This window comes from Myotis daubentonii, chromosome 15 (genome assembly GCF_963259705.1).
Source record: "Myotis daubentonii chromosome 15, mMyoDau2.1, whole genome shotgun sequence".
Lineage (NCBI taxonomy): Eukaryota > Metazoa > Chordata > Mammalia > Chiroptera > Vespertilionidae > Myotis > Myotis daubentonii.
Genome location: NC_081854.1, coordinates 52,146,446 through 52,172,747, shown reverse-complemented (window position 1 = coordinate 52,172,747; position 26,302 = coordinate 52,146,446). Strand labels below are relative to the sequence as shown.

General features: G+C 51.0%; 1 protein-coding gene and 1 long non-coding RNA gene across 2 annotated transcripts; both read left to right on the top strand.

Annotated features, from left to right (window-relative positions):
* Positions 1-3,503: 3,503 nt before the first annotated feature.
* Positions 3,504-7,282, top strand: LOC132217527 (uncharacterized). Its single transcript, XR_009448907.1, has 3 exons — positions 3,504-3,759; positions 6,042-6,120; positions 6,274-7,282. It is a non-coding gene; the product is annotated as an uncharacterized LOC132217527 (long non-coding RNA).
* A 1,951-nt stretch (positions 7,283-9,233) lies between these two features.
* CCDC113 (coiled-coil domain containing 113) lies at positions 9,234-25,993 on the top strand. The gene is made up of 9 exons (XM_059665448.1): positions 9,234-9,341; positions 10,986-11,141; positions 12,349-12,510; positions 16,233-16,388; positions 16,861-16,941; positions 18,760-18,915; positions 22,834-22,941; positions 24,867-25,022; positions 25,907-25,993. The coding sequence occupies exons 1-9, from the start codon at positions 9,234-9,236 to the stop codon at positions 25,991-25,993; spliced, it is 1,170 nt and encodes a 389-aa protein (XP_059521431.1).
* Positions 25,994-26,302: the final 309 nt, after the last annotated feature.

The window sequence follows — 26,302 nt, the reverse complement described above, 5'->3', positions numbered from 1 at the left end:
TAATCACTATATATGCGGCCAGGTGGGTACTTGAAATTTTCAGGGGATCCCTCTGTAGAGTATATAATTGTCGCCCCACTGTGCTGTACCCCTGAAACTAATACAGAATCATATTGAATGTAAAACTGTAATTGGAAAAATAAATAAATAAAAAGAGTCTTTTTTGGGCTTCCCCAGAAGCAGACTCGAAGTAAACAATTTCAGTGCAAGCGTTGGTAGGTAATCCCAGAAACTACTGGTTGAGGAGTTGAAAAGGGAGACGGAGAAGGGAAAGAGGCCAATCAAAGGTTCCTACTGTGGTCGCCGGAGCCTGCTCCCGCTGGGACCCCAGGAGACAGCAGGGGACAGCCTCAGAAGTATCCCAACCAGCGCACGGGGACCCACAAGGGCTTCTGAGGGAAGTGACCTTCACCACTTCCAGTTTGCCCTGCACATAAGCTGCCAATGTTACTTGGAAGAAAACAGCCCCTGGGCAGAGCTCTGCAGATATTTGCAGTAAACAGCCCTGGGCAGCAAGCAGGAGGAGGGGTGGGGAGGTGAATGCCAAGGGCTAGTGCCAACAGCGGCTGCTACAAGAAGCAATCAGAAACAGGAAAGATTCTTGTCAATTAAAAAAAAAAAGTAAATAAGTGTGAGAGCAGAAATAAAACATTCGAGGAAGGGTGAGAAGGAAAAGTGGAAGATAACTTGACTTCCTGGATCTGGGGTGCAGGCGGGACTTTGGGATTATGGGCTGCTCCCCGGTGCAGTTGAATTGAGAACCACTATTTGGCAGGGGATAAAAAAGTCCTTCCAGATCACCATCATGTAAGCAGAGAATTCTGATTTAACCAGAATATCATCATGTAACTGCATGGGAGGAAGAGAGAGACCGGAAGCAAGTGGGTGGGGGCGGTGAGTATAAAACATTCAATCCACACCTGCCATGGGAAGACAGTAGACCCTGCCTCAGGTTGATAAATCAAGAAACAGCATATAGCCCTGGCCGGTTTGGGTCAGTGGATAGAGCGTTGGCCTGCCTGTGGACTGAAGGGTCCCAGGTTCGATTCCGGTCGGGGGCATGTACCTGGGTTGTGGGCACATCCCCAGTGGGGGGTGTGCAGGAGGCAGCTGATCGATGTTTCTCTTTCATCCATGTTTCTGGCTCTCTATCCCTCTCCCCTCCTCTCTGTAAAAAAATCAATAAAATATATATATAAAAAAAAAGAAAAAAGAAACAGCATATAAGCACCGCATTTTGAAATATGGAGGTAAATGCCGGAAGAAACAGCTGAAGGGTCAAGTAAGTCATCTTCTCAGAGGAGCAGAGCTCAGAGAGAATTCACGTGTATGTATGTGTGCGTTTGTGTGTTGAGGGGGGATGTGCTACTGATTTTTGCTACAAACATTGTAATATTATCTGGGTTTTGTTTGTTTTTTTTTTTTTTTAAATATATTTTATTGATTTTTTACAGAGAGGAAAGGAGAGAGATAGAGCGTTAGAAACATCAATGAGAGAGAAACATTGATCAGCTGCCTCCTGCACATCTCCTACTGGGGATGTGCCCGCAACCCAGGTACATGCCCTTGACCGGAATTGAACCTGGGACCTTTCAGTCCGCAGGCCGACGCTCTATCCACTGAGCCAAACCGGTTTCGGCTTATCTGGTTTTTAAATACCATGAACATGCATGAATTCGATCAAAATTTTAAAAATAACCCTATATAATAAAAGGCTAATATGCAAATTGACCAAACGGCGGAACAACCGGTGGCTATGATGCACACTGACCACCAGGGGGCAGACGCTCAACGCAGAAGCTGCCCTCTGGTGGTCAGTGCGCTCCCACAGGGGGGGCGCCACTCAGCCAGAAGCCAGACTCACGGTTGGCGAGAGCAGAGGCAGTGGCGGGAGCCTCTCCCGCCTCCGCGGCAGCTCTAAGGATGTCCGACTGATGGCTTAGGCCTGCTCCCCATGGACTGTGAGATGGCCGGGCTGAGGGACCCCCCCCCACCCCAAGACACACTGACCACCAGGGGGCAGACGCTCAATGCAGGAGCTGCCCCCAGCCCGCAGGCCCTGATTGGCTGATCGGGGCCTGCCAGCCAATCTCTTGGTCCCTCCCCCCCACTCGCAGGCTTCAATTGCGATGGGGAACCAGGAGCCGGGGGTGGGTGGCGGTGGACTCGGGCGGCACGGGGCCCTGGTTGCCCCGCCAGTTGCTCCACACACAGAGTGAGACCAGCAGCGGTGGCGGCCGGGGACAGGGCCGGCTGCCAGCAGCCAGGGAAGATCGGCCTTGATCGCAGGCCAGGCCTAGGGACCCTACCCCTGCACGAATTCCGTGCACTGGGCCACTAGTGGATAAATAAACTGTGAAAGCCCTGGCTGGTGGCTCAGTTGGTTGGAGTGTTGTCCTATACACCAAAAAGGAAGGCAACCAATCGATCTTTCTCTCTCTCTCTCTCTCTCTCTATCTATCTATCTATCTATCTACCTATCTATCTATCTCTATCTCTCTATCTCTCTCTCTCTCTGAAAAATCAATAAACATATCCTCAGATGAGGATTAAAAATAATTAATAATAATAAAATAATTTGTGATACTTCCTTACAGTGGAATATTACTCAGCACTAAAAAGAAATGAGCTGTAGCCCTGACTGGTTTGGCTCAGTGGATAGAGCATCGGCCTGCGGACTGGAGGGCCCCAGGTTCGATTCCCATCAAGGGCATGTACCTTGGTTGCGGGTGCATCCCCAGTGGGGAGTGTGCAGGAGGCAGCTGATCAATGTTTCTCTCTCATTGATGTTTCTATCTCTCTATCCCTCTCTTTCTCCCTTCCTCTCTGTAAAAAAATCAATAAAATATACTTTAAAAAAAAAGAAAAGAAATGAGCTATAAAGCCACGAAAAGATACGGAAGAACCTTAGACTGCACATGACTGGGTGAAAGAAGCCAATCTGAAAAGGCTACGTACGGTATGATCCCAACTAGAGGACGTTCGGGAAAAGGCAAAACTATGGAGCCAGGAGAAAGATCAGGGGTTGCCAGGGGTTGCCAGAGGACTGGCAGAGCACAGAGAAAATACGATGCCGTAATTGTGAACACCTGTCATTATACACTTTGTCTAAACCTTAGGATGTGCCACACCAAGAGCAAATCATAACGTAACCTGTGGACTCTGGTGAACGATGTATCCGTGCAGGTTCATCAGTTGTAAGCAATGTACCACTCCAGGGGGCGATGTGGGTAATGGGGGAGGCTCTGAGCGTGTGGGGGGGGGGGTGGGGGAGGAAGAGAGAGTATACGGAAACCTTTGTACCTTCCCCTCAATTTTGCTGTAAACCTAAGATTGCTCTGAAAACATCCTAATGAAGAACATTGACTAAGCATTATGCAGAACCAGCATGGTCCACAAGGGCTGTTAATAATGGTTTCCTCTGGGGGTGTGGACTGAGACCGGAAGGGAAGGAGGGAGGGAGGGAGGGAGGGAGGGAGAACTTTCTTTTTCCTCTGTGTCACTCAGTAACACTTGTCCTACAGGGACTGTGGTAGCCACAGCGGCTTTGGAAAAGAATGGAGTTCCCGGTATTTCTGGCTGGCACGCGCCTCCTGCTTTTGACAGGGGACAAGGGACGAGGGAGAGGTCCTGGCTTGGCAAGGACGTGGCCCGCCTCCAGGGGGATCTGGCGGAGCCAGCGGTGACAGCAGAAGGGCATGTTGACAGAGTGACTCACTTTCCAGGAGGGGAGGAGACAGCGCCCTCCCCGCCTTCCAGGTGAGCTGCCAGGGCGCTGGGGCCCGCGGAGCGCCTTGCTCCCACAGTCCAAAAGGAGAAGTCCCTTCCCCGATCAGCAGAAACGAGGGGCCCTTGCCATCTTGCACAAAGCTCTCTCGGAGCCCGCCCAGGGGTGGGAGTTGGGGCTGGGGGATCTGGGCGCCCTTGGGCCTGGGGGGAGAGGTTGTAGTTGGGGATAATGAAAGGTTTTCATCATCCTTTTGTTTGCAGGGAATTGGATACACACTCGGTGGAGGCTAGGCAAGGCTCGGGGAGGCCCAGGAGCCAGGGAGAGCGGGAGGTCCCGGCCGTTGTCAGCTGGAGGGGCAAGGGAGCAGGTCACTGGGGCCCAGGGGCTGGGGCCACCTGCGGAAGCTGGAACCACCACAGGCCTGTCCTTGGAGCCATGGAGAAGAGCCAGCCACAACCAGAGGTGTTGCCGAGGCAGAGGGAGGGAATGCCCCCTCCCCCCAGGCTTCTTCCATTCTCCTGCCTCCAGCTGACCCAGGAGCCTGGGAAACATACCCTAAGGGCTCATTGCCAAGCCCTCCCCGCAACACAGGGAAGGGGAGGAATAGATCTCAGGGCGCAAGGGGCCAGGACAGGCCCGTGGCCTTTCCACCTTGGCATTCCAATAGCCGATCCAGTGCCTGACACAGATCCAGGCTCCATAGCTGCGTGAGAACAAGTGACCGACTGGAGTGGGCGGAGGGCACAGTGCCACACTCACTGATGGCTTTAAAAAGTGAAAGCCCGGCCCTGGCTGGGTGGCTCAGTTGGTTGGAGCATCCTCCTGTATACAGGAGGCAACCAATTGATGTTTCTTTCACACATCAATGTTCCTCTCTCTCTCTCTCCCTCTCTCTTTAAAAAAATCAATAAAAAGATATCCTCGGGTAAGGATTAAAAAAAAAAAAAGTGAGCCCTAACCGGTTTGTCTCAGTGGATAGAGTGTCCGCCTGCGGACTGAAGGGTCCCAGGTTCGATTCCAGTTAAGGACATGTACCTTGGTTGCAGGCACATCCCCAGTGGGAGGTGTGCAGGAGGCAGCCGATCGATGTTTCTCTCTCATTGATGTTTCTAACTCTCTATCCCTCTCCCTTCCTTTCTGTAAAAAATCAATAAAATATATATATTTTTTAAAAAGTGAAAGCCTGGTATAAGAACTGTTGAACGGCATCTACGGACGTGGAACATACTTTGACTTCACTTGATGCATGACCCCTTGAAATCTGGACACGCCGTATTTCTCTCCTGTAGCACCTCCCTCCCTGTCATTCTCCACGTCAGACTGGGAGCTCCTGGTGAGCTTGCTGCTCACTGCTGCGCCCCTAGGGCCACGCACGCAGCAGGCGCTCATATATTTGTTGACAGAAGAGAGGAAAGTGCTCTGGAGCCATCAGATGATGGGCCACCTCCCTGGGCTGGTCTCTGTTCTGTGACATACAAACAGTCACTGCCCATAAGCCAGTTTCTTTATCTGACTTTTTTTTAGCAACTTCCCTTTGGGGGAAAAAGAAGCCCGGTACTTCTTTATATTATTATTATTATTAAATATATTTTTATTGATTTCAGAGAGGAAGGGAGAGGGAGAGAGAGAAACGTTAATGATGAGAATCATTGATCAGCTGCCTCCTGCACGCCCCCTACTGGGGACCGAGCCTGCAACCCGGGCGTGTGCCCTGACTGGGAATCGAACCGTGACCTCCTGGTTCATAGGTGGATGTCCAACCTATTTGTGGTTGAAGCTTCATACTTTGGGTGGATCTGACCATATCATTCTTAAGTCAAAATGCAGAGTGCTACAAAAACAATGCTGGGCAGGGGGCAGCGTCCACAGGGAGATACTCGAGGCGGTCAGGAAGTGGTCCCAGAGAAGTGGAGGTGAGGGTGGTCTCTAGACTTTAAGCTGCTCTGAGGCCCTTTCTCTTTGCAGCCGCCTGGATCCACACAGGTGCATTCTCACTGCTCCCCAGAGGGGAGACGCCTCCCTCTAAAGCAGACTTTCCCAGCCTCAGCGCTGTGGACATTTGGGCCAGTTCATTCTTTGTTGGGGGTGGGGGGGGAGAGCTGTCCCACGCATGAAAGGGTGTTTGACAGTGTAGAGGGTTGAATAGTGTCCCCCCCCCCCCCACCCCCGCCAATTCACATCCACCTGGAACCTCAGAACGTGACCTTGTTGGAAATAAGGATCTCGGCAGATGTAATTAGTTCAAGATCCTGAGGTGAACTCTTCCTGGATTTAGGGTTGGCCTTGAATCAAATGACTTCTGTCCTTGTAGGAAGAGGCGAGGGCACACAAAGGCACTAAGAAGAAGACGTTGAGCATCCATCCACCCTGGACCAAGAAGTCGATTCCAGGTCAGGGCACATGCCCGGGTTGTGGGCTGGATTCCTAGAAGGGGGCATGCAGGAGGCAGCCAATCCATGATTCTCTCTCATCACTGATGCTTCTCTCTCTCTCCCTCTCTCTTCCTCTTTTTCTAAAAATCAATAAAAACATTTTAAAAGAAGAAGAAGACGGCCATGTGAACATGGACTGATAGGGCTCAAAGTCAGGAAATGACAAGGATTGCCAGAAGTCACAGGATTCTCTCCCAGAGCCTTCAGAGGGAGTGTGGCTTCGCCAACACCGTGAATTTGGACAGTACCTTTCTGTGGTCTTAAGCCACCCCATCTGTGGTTGTTACAGCAGCTTTGGGACACTAATACCAGCCCAACCTCTGGTTTCTGTCCGCTAGATGACAACCCTCCTCCCCCTTCAGTTATAACAAACAAAAATGTCTCCAGATCGTCCCTCCCCTAGGCCCTACCCCCAGCCACTGCTCTCACAGGGTGCATAGGACGAGAAGAAAGAGCCGAGTGGGATGAACCTGGGCTAGAATTCCAGCCCCACCCGGAATAGCTATGTGACCTGGAGAAAGTTGCTCAACTTCTCTGCAGCTCCCTCTCCTCCCAAGTGACATGGGGTTGAGAAGGTACCAGCATCTCCTCGAACCACCAGGCCGATGCCGTGAGATAAGGTGTGGGACGTGCTCAGCTCAGCACGGCGTCTGGCGTGTAGGTAGCGCTCAGTAAATAGAATCTCAACCAAACGTTGTGATACGTGCTTTTATTGAGCAACAATATTACCTGAGTGATGATAAATATGTTAGGAAATAACAATGGCAATTGGCAGTGCTGTTCTTTAAAGCTCGCAAGCTGAGTCAGGTTTCCACGTGATCATCCGCTATGAACGGCTGCCAAACCGACCGGCCAGGAGCTGCTTCTCAGAAGGCATGACATTTCCTGCTGTGGACCGCGTGGTCTTTCCCCACAATTCCAGGTATTGCACTGTGATTCCCCTGGATCTTCCTTAAAGCTGAGTTGGAATGTACCCCGTGAATCACAGAAGGACGCCTCAAGAAGTCGAATTAAAGAGTCACATTTATTGCAATCCAGGACTATGAGGGGTCATTCCCAAATCTCATAGCGATAAGATGGTGGCAAAACCAGACTTATATAGGCAAAGATCACAAAGGTATTGACTACATCTCAAGGTCTGGAATGAGGAACCTGGTTTGCAAAAAGCAGTTTACAGAAGCAGAAGCAGCATGTTATCTAAATTACAGTTTTGGGTCTCTGGACCACTGAGTTGCCAGGAATTCATTATCTAGAGCCCTCGGGTCTTGAGACCACTGAGTTGCCAGGAATGCATTACCTAGAGCCATCGAGGCAATTTAGAGTAATTGCGCTGTCTTGGTCTTGGGACCACTGAGTCAACTGGAATGCATTATCTGTGGCCACTAAAACAATTTAGGATAATTGCGCTGTCCTGTTTCCCAGGTACAGAAGAATGTGCTTTCTAAAACCAGTAAGATAACAATCAATGGGATAGTCATTCAATCGAATGGGATGATGTATACAATTCAGAAAATCAAAATAATTTTTCTATTGTTAAGCAAAGCAAATAGGTACCATACTTCAGCTGCACGCTACATCTTTTCCCAGTCCCTCTTGGGACTGGCATCCATGTGTATGCCCGGGCCCACGAGCATGCTAAGTATTTCTGAAGGCGGTCTGCACTGTTCCCAGAGCCCAAAGAGCCTACCACCAGAGAGAAGAAGGCGGGGCAGGGCTCAGGCTCTCTATCATCTTCAGTAATCCACTCTGGCCCCAAACTTGTGCCCCCTGAGCAGCAAAACAAAAGCACTTGGGGTTTAGTGACTATGTGTTCCTCGTGGGGGAAGGTGGCCGACCCTCACCCTAAGCAGTTTGTCCCAGCTGCTTCCTACTCACCTCCAGCACCCCTCCCCCACCCCTCAGAGAAGTTTGCCCATCCTGCCCTCTTCTATCCCAACGGGGGCAGAAGAAAGCTACCCTGCTGCTCACCCAGGCCTGCCATGACCATAACGCACATCAGTGTGGAAGTTAAGAACTTGATTCCATTCGTTAAAAAAAAAAATTTTTTTTTTACTGATTTCAGAGAGGAAGGGAGAGGGAGAGAGATAGAAACATCAATGATGAGCGAGAATCATTGATCAGCTGCCTCCTGCACGCCCCCTACCCCGGATGGAGCCTGCAACCCGGGCATATGCCCTTGACCGGAATCAAACCCGGGACCCTTCCGTCCGCAGACCAAGGCTCCATGCACTGAGCCAAACCTGCTAGGGCTTGATGCCATTCTTCTGTGTCCATGGGCAACTCACCTAATCTACTCTATCCCTCCGTTTCTTGGTCTGTAAGAGGAAGACAGTAATACCAATTCCTTAACACGTTTGAGGCTCCGATGAGATGTTAACTACGAAACGGTGTGAGGCATAACCTCTCGGGTTGCAACGAGCTGATTTGGGAACTGTTTGCATCATTTCACCGGAAACTCCTTGAGGGTGGGCGTGGTGTGCTCCACGCAGTCCCCCGAGCTGCTCAGGACACATTCGGTGCCTAACGGTCTCTTGAATGTATATTCATTTAATAACCAGCCAGGTTTTTTTTTTTTCCTTTCAGGGATGCAGGATACCGGTACCTAAGAGAAAGTGCAGTTCGTATGCAAGAAGCACCAGGTGGTGAGCAGAGTAGAAGCCTCACAGCGAGGTAGAGGAAGGGAAACACTCCAACAAATGGATTTCACTTTCTGCGTCTCCGTGTCCTCGTTTGGAGAGTAAAGAGAGTCGTGGATATTATTACAAGGCTGCTGCAAAGGTGGCAAGGGCATAGTAAGTGCTGGAGAGGCAGCCCTTACTATTATTATCATCTTAAGAATGATTGTCGAGGAAGTAAAAGCAAACGCGCTGAGGTACCTGGTCAAGGCAGCGCGGAGGTGGGCGGGGAGCGCTGGGCGGGGCCTCTTGAAGCCACGCCCCTCCACGCCCGCGTCCGGTCGCCAGGCAACGCACTGCCTGGTTGCCCCCCGAGCGGAGCGACGCGTAGCCGCCAGCACCGGGCGCTCTGGGTTGGCCACACCTGACGTTGGCAAGGGCCGCTTCGTTAGCGTGATGAATGACGATGACACCGAGACGACTGTCAGCGAATTTCAGATCGCGGAGGAGAACGATCTGCCTGTTATCCAGCTGTTCAGCCTGGTCGAAGAGCTCAGGTACGGGGCCGCTGGCTTCCGGGGCGGCCCTTACTCACCGTGTGGCCTTGGACCTCAGAGCCGGTCAAGACCGCATTGAGCCATAGCCGGCTTGGCTCAGTGGATAGAGCGTCAGCCTGCGGACTGAAGGGTCCCAGGTTCGATTCTAGCCAAGGGCACATGCCTGGGTTGCAGGTTCGTTCCCCAGTAGGGGGTGTGCAGGAGGCAGCCAATCAATGGTTCTCTCTCATCATTGATGTTTCTATCTCTCTCTCCTTCTCCCTTCCTCTCTGAAATCAATAAAGAAATATATTTTTTAAAAAAAGAAAAAGAAAAAAAGACCGCATTGAACACTGAGAAACTGAGACCCCCACAAAGTAGGGGAAATAGTCGCCTTTGCCTTTTATCGCTGCGTGCCCCCCCCTTCCCCCCCCCTCCCCCGCCACTGAACTAACAAGCCATGGAGTGAGAACAATGTGGAGGTGTGAGGGCCTGGGGCCAGTGGAGCGTAATGGGTGAAGCCAGAGCTTCGGCCTTGCAGTCTGCCTGGTGCCAAAATGTATGCTTAGCCCATCCTCTGCTCGGCGGTGGCTGGTTGGACCACCTTTCCAATGCTATGAATCTATGGTAAAATGAAAGTGGCAGCTGATATTTTTAGTAGGAGTCAAGTTATGCCTGGACCATCCTATAAGCATGGAGATGAACAACAAAAGAGTGACTGGCCCAGTATTCTGTATTTTTAGCAGTCTGTTTTCTATCGACTATAGAAGGTAAATTGGATGGCAAGATTCCATGATGTAGTAGAGGTAATTGTACCACTTATTGGTCTCACACAGAGCATCCTGGCTCTGCCTACATAGGTGTTCTGCTAGGCATCTATAACCAGTTTAGGTTTGAACTGAGGTATAACTACTAATAGCTCTTATTATTTTTTAAATGTATTTTTTGTTGATTTCAGAGAGGAGGGGAGAGGGAGAGACATCAGTGATGAGAGAGAATCATTGATAGGCTGCCTCCTGCACACCCCCTACTGAGAATGGAGCCTGCAACCCGGGCATGTGCCCTTGACCAGAATCAAACCCGGGACCCTTCAGTCCCCAGGCAGAGGCTCTATCCACTGAGCCAAACCTGCTAAGGCACTAATAGCTCTTATTTTTTGAGTGCCTATTCTGCACCAAATATTTTGCATATGTGATCTTAAATAATAATGGTGCAGTAACTCCCAAGGTGGGTGAGGAAACAAAGACAGAGGAAACAAAAAAAAAAAAACTGAAAAATTAAACCAAAGGAAACATCTGAAGATTATGGATGTGACTTCACGAATGAATTAATTCGGAAGGAATTTCACAAATGGGTTAGAAGATGCTTGAAGATGAAACTTGTAGCTTCATCCCAGCCACAATTTTCAATGTAATATTATTGCTTTGAATTCTGTGGCTCATTAGACGTATTAAAAACATATCAAATACATAGATAGTACTTACTATGTGCCAGGCATTGTCCTGACGGCTTTACATTCCTTACTGCAACCCTAAAAGGTAGGTGCTGTGATTATTCCCATTTTACAGATGAGGAAACTGGGGCATTAAGAGGTTAAGTATCTTGTAGAAGGTCATGCCTAGCTAGGAAGTGCTAAATACTATTGATTTGGTGTTGACATACCTACTAATAGAACTTACTCAGGTACACTCTGTCTTGCAGCTATGGAAACTCTGCTCTCAAAACGGAGACAGAGATGTTTCAGAAATTTTTAAATAAACTGGAATCCAGGGAACAGCGAACGCTGCGGTTATCTGACATTAAAATATCAGGAACAGAGTTTTCACAGGTACACAATTGAAGAGTTGTTTCATTCAGTTTGTCCCTTTAGACTCTAAAGTTTAGAGGCAAGCGGTATTTGTGCATCTGCCTTTGGTGTACTGCCTTTGGCCAAGTCAAGGACATATGACTTTGTCCCTGTTCTTATTTTGATTCTTCCTTCTCAAGGTTTCTCTTTTAAGTCAGTGTGAAGGCAATCAGATTTAATTAATAGTGATTGACACTCCCAGAATATATCTTAGTTTGTTTGAAATCGTTCCCTTAAGTTGGGAGACTCAAAATGTTTACAGGGCCAAGCAAGGCACAGAAAGAGGTGAAGTGGGCCTGTGTGGGCACTGGAAAGTTCCTTCTTCATCTATGAGGGCCAACCAAGTGGCCTGGGGTTATCAAGAGTAGTTGATTTTTCAAGAGAAGCTGGAAATCTGAATTATTTTGGTGGAATTTCCTGATTTTCAAGTGTGGGTAATTAATTTAAAAATATATATATTTTTATTGATTTCAGAGAGGAAGAGAGAGGGAGAAAGAGAAAAAAAAACACATTAATGATGAGAGAGAATCATTGACCAGCTGCCTCCTGCATACCCCACACTGGGGATCGAGCCTGCAACCCAGGCATGTGCCTGACTAGGAATTGAACCGTGACCTCCTGGTTCATAGGTTGATGCTCAACCACTGAGCCATGCTGGCTGGGCTAATTAATTTTTTTTTTTTAATTAAACATCGTGTGTAAGCCTATCCTTTGAGAGCCAAGCAATCCCATCTTGAGGTCCACATATTTCCTGGGCCAACTGCATGTGACCCGTGGCTCAAATGCAGAGGAGACCCAACATTTTTGTCTCTTTGTTTGTTTTTGCTGACTCCTGTCCCCCCGGATCCAATTTCTCTTCTGTGTTCAGCTCAGGAAGCTCTGAGCTCCGGGCTTTCCCTGGCCCGGACTTGAATGCTAGTCCAGAGCAGGTTCACTCACCATCTCTCCCTCCTGGAGACACTGTCCCTGATTCATTTTCAGTTCCTTGTCAAGCTTAGGCCTCAGGTTGGCTGGTGAAATAGGTGTCGCCTCCGGGCTAGTATCCGGAATCCTCTCACTTGGAGTTTGTTCCCTCCGGCTGTCATTCAAGTACTTTCTAGCAGGTCAGAGAGGTCATGTCCATGCCCACCTTCAGCTGCTCTATGACCAACGCCTTCTTGACAGCGGCTTTGTTTTGCCTGAGGTGCAGTTGCGAGGCAGGCGCAAGTCCAAATCCCGCTCAGGCCCGGACCGGACGTCCAGCCTCAGCGTTGACCAAAAATGCGATCTCGTGCGAAAGGAGCTGGAAGACACGAAGGAGGAAATAAGGCACCTGAGGGCCAACGCCGAGCGGGACCTGCAGCATCACGAGGTAACCCCTTCTCCCTGCAGGCCCCCCCACTGGGGCTCCCTCCGCCCGTCCATCTTACCGGAAGTACCTATGGGATGTTCAAGTGATTGCACTTTGAAAGAAATACAAGTCGATTAAGACAAATTGAGGCCCTACCTTTTTCTTTTTCTTTTTTTTTTTGTCTATTGATATGATGGGTTAGGTTAATTTATTTTATTTTGTAAAAATGTTTTTACTAGTATTGATTTATTTATTTACTTTTGAGAGGGAGGAAGGGAGAGGGATAGAGAGATAGAAACATCGGTGAGAGAGAAACGTCAACATCGATCTGCTGCCTCCTGCACGCCCCTCACAGGGGATCGAACCCTCAACCCAGGCATGTGCTCTGACCGGGAATCGAGCCTGCGGATCTCTTGGTTCCTGGGCTGATGCTCAACCACTAAGCCACACCGGCCAGGGAGAGGACCTACCTTTAAGGAACTTACCACCTCCTTGAAGAGAAAACAAATTAAAAAAAATTTTTAATGGAAAATTTCAAAATTATACAAATGAACAGAGGCTAGCACAATGAAACCCCTATATATTAGCACCCACATTCAACAGCCATGAGCATATGGCCATTCTTGTTTCCTCCATATCCCTACCAGCTCCCCCCCCCCCGGAACAGGCAAGTGGGCTGTCATGAAATGAATCCTGGGCATCTTGTTCATCTGCAAATATTTCAGGATATGTCTCTAAGATATGGATTCTTTTTTTAAAAAAAAACCATAACCGCCCTAACTGGTTTGGCTCAGTGGATGGAGCGTCGGCCCGTGGACTGAGGGGTCCCAGGTTCGATTCCGGTCAAGGGCATGTACCTGGGTTGCGGGCACATCCCCAGTTGTGGGTGTGCAGGAGGCAGCTGATCGATAATTCTCTCTCGTCGATGTTTCTAACTCTCTAGCCCTCTCCCTTCCTCTCTGTTAAAAAAAAAAAGTCAATAAAATATATTTAAAAAATAAAATAACCATAATAATCATAAATACCCTTAAAATGTATACTAATAATTTCTTAATAATACAAGGGGGTCGGTACATCTACACGATGGAATACTATGCTGCTCTAAAAAGGAAGGAACTCTTACCATTTGCAACGGCATGGATGGAACTGGAGAGCATTATGCTAAGTGAAATAAGCCAGTCAATGAAGGACAAATACCACATGATCTCACTCATTCATGGATAATAGAGACCATTATAAACTTTTGAACAATAATAGATACAGAGGCAGAACTGCCTCAAACAGATTGTCAAACTGCAGCGGGTAGGCCGGGGAGGGTGGGGGTGCAGGAGGTAGGGGGGTAAGAGATCAACCAAAGGACTTGTATGCATGCATATAAGCATAACCAATGGACATAAGACACCGGGGGGTAGGGGAGGCTAGGGGACTGTCTAGGGCGGGGGGAAAAAATGGACACATATGTAATACCCTTTGTAATACTTTAAGCAATAAAAAAAAAAAAAATACAAGGGGGTTGAGGTTTAATTCAGTGAGTTGGTTGAAAAATCCCGAAGTCTCCCTCCCTATGCAACATGCATGACTGTGGTCCATGCCTTGTGGAGACCAACAAGGCCAGTTTTCCTCCCGGGAAGATGCGGGACTGTTAATGAGGTTGCCCATGGGATGAAGGTGTGGGCTTCTACTAGTATTTGAGAGCCGTGTTGTATGAAAAACAGATATTTCTGTTCTAGCTCTAAATTGTTCCATTTCTAAACGCGGGCGCACACACAGGAGCACGCTCACTGTCCTCAGAGGGACAGATCTGGGGATTCACGTCGCCATTGGTGTGCACAGGCCTACCCCTCCTCCTCTCCCTCCCTCCGCTGTGCTCCCCCCTCCACTTTCCCTCTGCCTCTTCTCAAACGGGCATTGCTGAATTCTAGTACGTGAAAGGAGCCCAGGATGTGGTAGCATCATCCTCACGGGCTCGGTCGTGTGATGCAAACATCACCGTGCGGGTGGTCGGCGGAGACTTTGTTGAGGTGGGGCTGGCGTGGGCCTTGGCATGGCCTCGGAGGAGGAGGGCATTCGGTTAAGGAAGCGGACGAAAGGGGCCCCCTCTCAGTAAGGTGAATGACAGGAGCCAGGATGTGAAGGCGGGCATGGTTCTTGACACCGAGGGGGCGGGCGTGATGACAGGAGAGGGTGTTTTAGAGGCTGTGTTTGGAAGCCAGGCTGGGTGGGGCTGAGACCTTGGAAGCCAGGCCGAACAGTGTATCTTGGATGTCTTAGAAGGCAAGACCCCGCTGAGGGGGACTGAGCAGCAGATCGACCTGCCGGAGGTGGCGTTTAAGGTGGGTCGATGTCCCAGCAAGTGAAGACGGCGGGGAGGCACGAGGCTGAGGCCAGAGGCTTCTTGGCGCCCAGTGAAAAGGTCTGAAGCTACCGATAGCTTCTCATTTTATTCTTGAAATTAACATGTGTGTTTCTGTGTTTTCTTATTTAAAGACAATTTCTATTTGTTGTAGCAAAATTTAAACACATGGGTAAGCTAAAAGAAGCACATTTGAAAACATATTCATATGCATATATGAACTTCTTTATAAAAAGATGCATATTATCTTTTTTTAAAAAATATATATTTTATTGATTTTTTACAGAGAGGAAGGGAGAGAGATAGAGAGCTAGAAACATCGATGGGAGAGAAACATCGATCAGCCGCCTCCTGCACATCTCCCACTGGGGATGTGCCCCCAACCCAGGCATGTGCCCTTGACCGGAATCGAACCTGGGACCCTTCAGTCCGCAGGCCGACACTCCATCCACTGAGCGAAACCGGTTTTGGCAAGATGCATATTATCTTATCAACTATTTTATCACTTAACAATCTCTTTCCATGTTGATACATATATTCATTTATAGCACCTTTTTTCAAATTACAGAGTGTGTAATAAGAGTTCTTTTTAAAAAAATATTGATTGATTTCAGAGAGAAAGGAAGAGGGAGAGAGAGATAGAAGCATCAATGATGAGAGTCACCCATCGGCTACCTCCTGTATGCCCCACGCTGGGGATCAAGACTGCAATCTGGCCCTGACTGGGTATCGAACCATGATCTCCTGGTTCATAGGTCAACGCTCAACCACTGAGCCACACCGGCCGGGATAAGAGTGCTTCTTTGTCTCCCACTAATCCATCTCTCCTGCTGTGACTGTGGTTAATGTTTTGGTGCATATCTTCCAGATATTTTTATATTATATCATATATTATATCATATCATATATCGTGTATCATATCATATCATATATCATACTAGAGGCCTGATGCACAAAATTCGCGAAAGAGTAGGCCTTCCTTCCCCTGGCTGCCGGCACCGGCTTCCCTCTGGCACCCGGGACCCGGGCTTCCCTCAAAAACCCCGGCTTCGTCAGGAAGACATCTGGTCCAATTAGCATAGTACTCTTTTATTATTATATATTATCTTAATGTTATAATTTTAATGGATAAATATTTTAGACATGAAAATACATATTTATAAAGATCCCTGAGGCTCTGTTGTTGTTTGCCGCCTTTTTATGTTTACTGTCAACTTTTTTGAGGCATGCTTTTGCATAATAACATTCGTGTAGTCACATCTGCAGCTTAAGGGTATGATTCTCAGACTAAGAAGAAACATAGTATATTGGGCACAAGGAGGCCTGAGAAGGTGGGATACATCCTTGAGAACCTTTGGAAACTGTTCTCTCTCTGTGCTGACTCCCCCAGGCTATCATTGAGGAAGCTGAAATTCGGATGGAGGAAGTTCAGAAAGCAATGCAAGAGTTTGAAAAAGATATTTTGAAAACGATCAGCAAGAAGAAAGGGAGCATCCTGGCCACTCAGAAAGTGCTGAAGTACATTGAGGACGCGAACCGCCGGAGGGTGAGTTGGCAGGAGGCTGGCGCTTGGAAAGGGAGAGGAGAGTCATTGCAGGATGACATGGACGGGGTCCCGGGAGGCAGCCCCCCTGCAGCTGGCCCAGCATCAGCATTGCTCCATGTCAGGGTTTTTACATCTCCCCACGTGTGTGTGTGTGTGTGTGTGTGTGTGCGCGCTTTAGAATGCAAATCTATCCGGGCTCAGTCAGTCAGGCAGGGTGAGTATCAACAGTATCTCAGATGGAGGACTTGTTTTTATTGTTGCTATTTGTTTCAAGATCTGATATGTTTCCTCCCTTCTTGGTGATGAATGGAATGCTACAGCAACACCAGCTTGCGTAGATGTAAAAGGACCTTAAAATAAGTGACTGATTGTTAGGGCTCAAGGTTTGGTTTGTAGCCTCAGACTTACCAACCGTTTCAAACCAACAGGGAAGAAGAAGAGAAATGGATTAAAATGTGCTTTTGTTTTTCAGGATAATATGAAGGATAAATTACGTTTGAAAAATGTTTCTCTCAAAGTCTCGAGGAAAAAGATGCTTTTGCAACTGAGGCAGGTATGTGGCCTCTTCTGTTTTTTAAGTCACTGTGGTCGGTAGAACAGTGCCCACCCGAAGATGTCTGTGTCCTCATCCCTGGAATCTGCATACGTCACCTCACACGGCAAAGGGTTTTACAGATGTGATTACAGTCAAGGATCTTGAGATGGAGAGGTAATCTTGGGTTGTCTGAGAAGGTTCAACGCAACCACAAGCGTCCAGTGAGGAGGAGGGAAGATGTGGTAACAGAAGCAGAAGTCAGAGTGATGTGCTTTTTAAATTTTTTTTTTATTGACTTCAGAGAGGAAAGGAGAGGGAGGAAGAGAGAGGGATAGAGAGAGAGAGAGAGAAACATCAATGATGAGAGAACCATTGATCTGCTGCCTCCTGCACGCCCCCCACGGGGGATCAAGCCCACAACCCAGGCAGGTGCCCTGACCAGGAATTGAACCAGTGACCTCTTGGCTCCCAGGTCACTGCTCAACCCGTGAGCCAAGTCAGCCAGGCTGATGTATTTAAAAAAAAAATTATTATTGATTTTTAGAGAGAGGACAGAAGAGAGGGGGGGTGGTCAATGTGTTGGTCCACTTATTGACACATTCATTGGTTGGTTCGTGTATGTGCCCTAACCGACCGGGGAGCAAACCCACAACCGGGGCGTATCAGGCGGTCTCCCCAGGGGCCGGCGGAAGGAGGCGGCCCTGCCAGCACCTTGACTGCAGCCCAGAGAACTGCCTCGGGCTCTGGCCTCCTGAGCCGTGAGGTAGTGGATTTGTGTTGTTTGATAAGCCACTGAGCGTGTGGCGATTCGTCACAGCAGCCGAGGGAAGCTAATACAGTTTCTGTGCTGGTAAATCCGTAGACAGAGTCGGCTTGAATTTAAAAGGCCCTCATCGCGTCGTACTTGTGGGCGGTTTGGGGGATGTGGCCGGGGTGGCAGGGTTGTCGTGTGCCTCGGCGGGTCCTTGGACAGCTGACCCGAAGGCGGTAGGCGGACGTGCGGAGGGTCTCCGGGGTGTGATGACAGGGCTCCGTCCCCTCCTCGCCCAAGGGGTTCATTGTGAGCTTGAACCTGGGCCCCGATGGCACGCACGTCGGAGGTGGCCCCGGACAGTGACGCAACATCGGGCAGAATTAACTCGTCCAGGGACGCGTGCTTGATGGACGTGGGATCTCGAAAGACTCCACAAGCTGGGACGGCACAAAGTGACTGAGGACAAATGCAAGCTCCTCTACTTTGACCCCCAACATCTCTGCTCCGGTGCCAGATGGCTTAGCCATAGGTCACCTGCTGGAGACAGCTCAGCTGGGGCGGTGCTGGGGCCCAGGCCACACTCCAAGAACCAGAGCCCCCCCGCCCCCCAGGAAAGGGTCGCGTGAAGAATAGTTCACATGATCTATCTCGCCCCAGTCTGTTCTGAGTAGCCAGACCAGAGCCCTGTGCCTCCGTAGGAACTCTGGGATTAGAGGATCGGTAGCTGGAGTTCACGGAGGAGAGGGAGCTGAGAGGGAGGGAAGCCGTGCCTGCCCCCGCCTTCCATTCTCCCTGGCCCGGCCCAGGGGCCTCCAAGTGCCCGATGCTCCTGCCCGTCCCACCACCCCGCACCTGTCTGTGAACCCTCACCGAGGATGCGCTCCATGAGGCCAGGGAGTAGCCTTTACGCTCAGATCCCTGTCCCCAGGGCCACGCCTGGCCCCACGCAGATCCGCAGGCTGTGTTTGTTGAATGACTGAGTGAGGCCTGGCTTCCAGAATCTCTCCCGGAGTCGCAGGGTGTGGGCCATACGCTCGGAAGTCACTCCCTCCTGTCGTTTCTCCCTCCCCTCTGACCTGCAGAAGGAAGAGGTGGGCGAGGCCCTCCATGACGTAGATTTTCAGCAGCTGAAGATCGAGAATGCTCAGTTCTTAGAGACGATCGAAGGAAGGAACCAGGAGCTGATCCGGCTGAAGTTGGCGTCCGGGACCACCCTGCAGGTCCTCAACTCATACAAAGTAAGGTCCACCCCCTGCCACAGGCGGTTCCCACAGGGAGGAGGTGGCTTTCAGTCTCCCCCCCCCACCCCCACACCCCGAGTTCTCCTGTGAAAGCCACGCCTCCTGAAGCACCCCGATGTTCTCACAGCCCTGGCTGCGCATTGGAACCACCCAAGGAGCTTCTATTTAAAAAAAATGTTTTTATTGATTTCAGAGAGAGGAAGGGAGAGAGAGAGAGAGATAGAAACGTCAACGATGAGAGAGAATCACTGATCGGTTGCCTCCTGCACGCCCCACACTGGGGATAAAGCCCCCAACCTGGGCACGTACCCTGACCGAGAATTGGACCATGACCTCCTGGTTCATAGGTCGACGCTCAACCACACCAGCCAGGCACTTCTACTTTTTTAAAAAGATGTAAGGACACCCTGGTCTCACCCCGACCAATTGAATTAGGGGGTGAGGGCCATGCATCTTTATTTTTTTTTAACTCCCCAGATGATTGTTATGCACGGTGAGTTTTGAGAGCTAACCACATTGAGGGCCCTGTTTTGTTTAAGCACATAAAAAGCATCCCCTGCTTAACACCCTGCAAAGGAAAACCATCTTGGCTATAAATCAGAACAATGTTGAATAAGTCCTCATCCACACCGAACCCTTTTTGGAGAAAGAGAGGCGCTATTAATAACTAAGCAGGGCCATAGGCGTGAGCAGGGCCTGTCTCCAGCAGGCTGGGCTGGGGGTCACCCTGTTAGCAGCCGGCCGATGCGGTGGTCAGCCAACCGTGGGCCCGTGGGCCCGGCCCACTAGCCGGTGAGCCAGGAATGGTTTTCACAGAACATTTGCAACCTGTTTGGTAGAGAACACTACCTTTGAAACCCAATTACACGAAACCAGTTTCTCCCCCAGAAATTCCATTCTTCTCCTTAGTAGACCTGTCGTCCAAAATATTGTACTTCATTCTGACATTTGAAATCTTATCAATAAAACAGTTGTGGAAAATTCTGGGTTTTTTTCTCTTGTTCGTGTAACTAACTATATAACATCCTCAATTTTGCCTCTTGGCCTGCAAAACCTAAACTATTTCCTGTCCGTCTGGGAGCCGGGTAGCAGCAGTGGCTACGGGTGTCGGTGGCTCACATAAGGGCATTGTTTGGCCCACACGGTGTCACTTTAAAATGTGAATTGGGCCTGGCCCACGTGGCTCAGTGGTTGAGTGTCCACCTGTGAACCAGGAGGTGAGGGTTTGATTCCCGATCAGGGCACATGCCCGGGTTGTTGGCTTGACCCCCAGTGAGGGGGCGTGCAGGAGGCAGCTGATCAATGATTCTCTCTCATCACTGATGTTTCTATCTCTCTCTTCCTTCTTCTCTGAAATCAATAAAATGATATATTTTTTAAAAAGTGATTTGGAATGTGTTCAGAGTAGGCTGATGCTCGTCCAGTATTTTCCGAGGCCCAGAGGCAGGGTGATTGCAGGTTCAGACAGCAGGTTTGTGGCTGCTGGGACTCCTGGCCCAGCGCCTGTCAAACTTAAGCACGTGTCTTGCCCTGGCGTGAGGTGTGCAGACCGTATGGTGCTGGATTCTGAAACTCCATCACCCACGATGGTGTCGTAACCATGCAGCAGGTCATCACCTGGAGCTTATCTCGCCCATTGCAGGCTTATCTGATCCCTGCTGTTTGGAGACGGAGCCATCCTCCGGACTCCAGGCCCTCGCTGGGGGGGCGCCGAGCAGCACCAGGTTACATCACGTCATCACATTGGACCTCGACCTTATCCTGCCCACCCAGCTGCATAGCACAGGGCCTGTCTGATCTTGCGGGGAGAGGCCAGAGCTCTGAGTGGAACTTCTGGTTTATAAGATGAACCTGGCCGGTGGCAGGGCCGGCGCTCGTGGGGACATGTCTGAACACACAGTGCAGGTGGTCAGCGTCTCGGTACCCGGGCAGCAGGGGCATGGGCTGCGGTGGGCAGAACAGGAGCCGTTTCAGTCCAAACTCCAGGGGCCACTGCGCTGGTGCCAGATAATCGTCAGCAGATGACAGAGCCGCTCCCGGGAGCCCTGCAGTGGACACAGCGAGGGGCCCACTCCCTCCGCGGCTCAGAGCTCACCTCCTGGGGGAAGGCAGGCCGACAGCTGTGCGTGGTGAGGTCAGGCCTCCCCTGGGGACCCGGCGCCATGCTTCCCGTCTTGGAGGTGGGTCTGTGTGCCCCGGGGCTCAGGCTGGTCGGTGCCGTGCCCCCAGCACCAAGGGCAGTGCCTGGCCAGCAGGTGCGCGGCTACCATGGTCCCAGGAGCTGTTGGCGCTTCAGGTGTGTTGAGGGGGTGGGAGGGGGGCAGGAGGGACCACGTCACGTGAGTATCACACACCGTGTGGGCGATCTTGTCAAAAACACGCAGATTAACTTTCCTCTATTACCACACGGACTGAGCACCAGGCCAGGCACAGGGCTAAGTGCTGAGGGCACAGCCGGGAAGGAGGCAGACACGGTCACTTCTGCAAGTTTGGAGTGAGCCTCCCTCTAGGGGGCACTGCTTTCTCCCACTTTGTGCCCACAAGCGCCCACTGGGAGGAGGGTCTGGTATGTTACCATCCTTTGAGGACAGCTGTGATGTGTCACTCTTTCTTTTTTTAGTAGATATTAATTTTTTAAATATATTTTTATTGACTCCAGAGAGGAAGGGAGAGGGAGGGAGAGAGAAATATCAATGATGAAAGAGAGGCATTGATGGGCTGCCTCCTGCACGCCCCCCACTGGGGATCGAGTTCACCACCCAGGCATGTGCCCTGACCTGGAATCAAACCGGGACCTCCAGGTTCATAGGTCGACGTGTAACCCCTGAGCCACACTGGCCAGGCATAAGTAGATATTCATTAACTGGGTTTTAAAAATTAAGTGTATTGGAGTAACATTGGTTAATAGCATTATATCAATTTCAGATGTACATCCTAATTCAACATCTGTATACTCTTGTTTCCTTTCGTTACCATATACTTGACCCTCCTGACCCACTTCACCCTCCCAGGTCACTCTTCACCGACTGTAAACTAGTGGTGCCCTATGGTAGGGAGAACTCAAAGGTGTTCCCCAAACCCACCCCCCCCACCCCGGTATATCCACCTGCCCAATCCCCAGGACTGAGGACAGCATGGGTTCTGTTAGCAGGTGCTGTTCTGTCCGATCATTAGAGGACTAGTGACCCGGTGCATGGATTCGTGCACATTGAAAGGAAATTAGTTAGAAGGTGGCTGGCAGGGCGGGACTGGGCTAGACAGGCCAGACACACCCTGGAGCCAACCTCCTGTGGTCCCTCCCCGGCCAGCCGCGGGGTCCCTCTGTCAAGTGGGGTCCCTCAGCCTGGCCTGCCGGGATCAGGCCGAAACTGGTTCGTCGACATCCCTCTGCAGAGTTGCTGTCGTACAGGGTGTGGAATGCAAACGCTAGTGTGCAGGAAACTAGATTCGGGGCTGACAGCGCTCCAGCAACAACATAACCCACGGCTGAAGGTGGAATCGCGAGGCCCTGCGAGGAGGAATCGGGCTCCCTCCTCTCTGGTTTCGGGTGTCACCCGAGAACCTCCCCTGCCAAGTCACTGCAGCTCGGCAGCTCCCGCGTTGAGCGTCTGCCCCCTGGTGGTCAGTGCACGTCCTAGGGACCGGTCGGACAGGCAGAGGGACACTTAGTAAGTGGTGGGGTGAGAGTTGGGTTGGGTCTCAGCATCTCGCCCCCTGCAGGTGAGGATGAGACTCCCAGGCCTCTCTCCTCCCCGCCACCTAGACACCAGGACGCTGAACACCTGGGCGCGTGAGAAGGGCCGGCCACGGTCCCACGGCCCTGCTCCTCTCCTGCCTCACAAACAGCCGCCTGTCCTTGGTGGCGCCCCCTCGTGGTCAGCTCTGCTCAAGACAGGCTGTGCTGTTCTCTTTCAGACCAAGCTACACCGAGCCATGGAAATGTCCAGCAATCTGGAGAAGGAGATCCTGCTGAGACACGAGCTGCTTGAAAAAATTGAAAGAGAAATTCTACAAGTGGAGGAGGTAAGAGAGGGTTAAAGGTGCCATTTCTGGTGTTTGCAAGGGCTGGAGTCATTGTCCACCAAGATCCAAGCCACCTGGATTTTTTATTTTTAATTCTCACCAGAGGATATTTTTTCCATTGACTTCTAGAGAGAGTAAAAGTAAGGGGGGAGGAAGAGAGAGAGAGAGAGAGAGAGAGAGAGAAACACTGATGAGAGAGACACACACATTGATTGGTTGCTTCCCACACGTGCCCCTACCAGGCCTGGGGAACCTGCAACAGAGGTCCATGCCCTTGACCGGGAATCGAACCGGCGATCCTTCGGTCCTCAGGCCGACGCTCCAACCACTGAGCCAAACCAGCCAGGACAAGCCACCTTGATTTTTTAGAAAAGGCGACACCATAAAAAACATCAATATAATTCTGTCATAGGAGAAAGTGGTACCTGCAGGCTCGCAGTCTAGCAGAGCGGCCTTCCGCTGCTGGCTTAGGTTCTAGAGTCAGCTCACAAGGTAGAGAAATCGTGTAGAGCCCAAATCCTCCTCAAGAATTCCTTAAATGCCCCATAAAATAAAATATTGAAAGTGTTGCATGTACAACCTTGCGAAAAATGACACGTTTGTAACGATGTAACTGATATGAAGAAAGTACGCACCCCGAGGGGCAGTGTCCCGTGTGAAGGAGAGGGAGCCCCTGAGGCACCCGGCTCTCATTCGGTCGGCGGATGCTTGGCCGGCAGACCTGACCTCCGTCCTGGGCTCCCGCCGGGCCCTGTGTCGCTGTGTGAAAAGATGTGGCATCATCCACCTTGTGATTGCGCACGCTCAGTGTTCTGCTGAGCACATCAAGTTGAATTTCTGCCAGTTAAATGCACCCAGGATGGGACTGGAGGAGGACTCTTTTTTAGGAAAGTGGGGGATAAAGAGCACTGGGCTTGGTCCCACTGGTGTTGCTCAGTGGTTAGAGTGTTGGCCTGCACACTGGAGGGTCGCAGGTTCGATTCTAGTCAAGGGCACGTACCTGCGTTGCAAGTCGGGAGGTAACCAATGGATGTGTCTCTCTCATGTCAATGTTTCTCTCTCTCCACCCCACCCTCTTTCTCTCTCACCCTCCTCCCCCTCTTCCACTCTCTCTAAAAATCAATGAGAAAATATCCTCACTCCTCAGGTGAAGTTTAAAAAAGAAAAAAAAGAACACTGGACTATGTGGCTCAGTTGGCTGTGTGTCATCCTATGCACCAGGAGGCTGCTGGTTCCACTCCATTCCCGGTCAGGGCACATGCTTGAGGCGCCGCCTCACTCCCCAGTAGGGGGTGTGCAGGAGGCAGCCAATTGATGTTTCTCTCTCTCTCTCTCTCTCTTTTTCTTTATAATGGTTAACATTTATAGAGTATTAACTGTGTATGAGGACTCTTTTTTAAAAAATATTTTTTTATTGATCTCAGAGAGAAGGAAGAGGGAGAGAGATAGAACATCAACAATGAGAGATAATCACTGATCGGCTGCCTCCTGCACGCCCCACACTGGGGATCGAGCCCACAACCCAGGCATGTGCCCCTGACTGGAATTGAACCCGGGACCCTTCTGTCCGCAGGCCGATGCTCTATCCACTGAGCCAGACAAGCTAGGGCGATGTTTCTCTCTTAATAAAGGAAGGAAGGGAGGAAGGGAGGAAGGAAGGAAGGAAGGAAGGAAGGAAGGAAAAGGGAAGGGATGGAAGGGAGGGAGGAAGGAAAAGAGACTTTTAAGCTATACTTGGCGTTTCTGAACTGGATGAAAACATCACAATCTATTAAAAAATGAGATTTTCGTGATTCCCCCCACTCCTTTGAAAAGTTAAACACTGTTTTCAGAACTACGCTGCAACTGGGGAGAGATGGGAGGGCCAGCAAGTCCCAGTGGGCCAGATGCGGCGGGGCCCGGTGACTCGGTCCTTCCCAACCCAGGACCGGGCCAAAGCCGAGGCTTTGAACAAGCAGCTGCGGAAGCAGATGGCCGAGTTCCGAGCGCCGCCCGTGACGACGTACGTCAAGGAGAAGATCTTCAACGCGGACCTGGAGAAGACCATCCGCGTCTGGGAGAGGAAAGTGGAGATCGCGGAGGTAGGCCCCCCCCCGCCCCCCCTGAAGAGGCCCCGGGTGGGCAGCCTTTCATGCCCTTCCCATTTTTGTCTGCGAGTTTGTTTTTGAGCTAAAGATACAGATGTTTGGACTCGTAACATCTGAGAGGAATCGATGGCCACAGTTGCTTTGAGCCTTATATTGAAACAAAGAACTTTTTTTTTTGAATTATTGATTTCGGAGAGGAAGAGAGAGGGAGAGAGAGATGGAAACATCAACGATGAGAGAGAATCCTTGATCGGCTGCCTCCTGCACGCCCTTTACCGGGGATCAAGCCCGCAACCCAGGCCTGTGCCCCGACTGGGAATCAAGCCATGGCCCTCTGGTTCCTAGATGACACTCAGTGCGCAACCTGGCCTGGGTCAGTCTGTGCTTCCCGTAGGGGGCGGGCAGGAGGCGGCCGATTCTCTCTCATCATGGATGTTTCCCTCTCACGCTCCCTCTCCCTTCCTCTCTGAAATCAATAAAAACTCGATGGAAAAGAACGTTTCCTAAAAGACATACCGAGAGGACAGCCGCGCTCTTACACCTGGGCCCTGGCTCCCCTTCCCGCCGCAGGAAGTAAATTGGGAGCCAGCCTTGGGCCCGTCAGACCTGAAGCTGAGAAGTAGCAGAGCATCCCAGCAGGAACCTGCGACTTCTCGCTTCACCGGCCAGAAGCCAGCGCTTTCAGAGCAGCGGTCATCAATCGGTGATCCACGCACCACTGGTGCTCCCTGAGGTCCGAAGGGCTGGCGACTCTCCCAGGCGCCCCTGGGCAGCCACGCCCTGCCCCCCCCCCCCGCCCCCATCCAGGGCTGTGTTCTGACCAGTCACAGTCCGCATCTCCCAAGGGACCTCTCCCCTCTCCCCCTTTCCTTCCGCAGATGTCCTTAAAAGGCTACCGCAAGGAGTGGAATAAGATGAAGGCCACCAACGAGAAGTTGCTGCTCATCAGCCCGCCCGGGAAGTAGCCGGAGGGAGGCCATGGCTGCGGACCAGAAAGCAATCCATTAAAATAGCCAGCTCCTTTCTAGCCACAGGGCCCCCTCTCTGTTCCCCCGGCCGGCTGGTGTCCCCCGACTCTCCAGCCAGGCCAACAGCCACCTCCCGGCCCGTGGGCCTGTGGTGGGCGCGGTCCCAGCCTGGCCCCTGGTGGGCGTGGCCCGGCCTGGCCCCCTGGTGGGCGCGGTCCCGGCCTGGCCCCCTGGTGGGCGCGGTCCCGGCCTGGGCCCCTGGTGGGCGCGGTCCCAGCCTGGCCCCTGGAAACGCTGACACTGAAA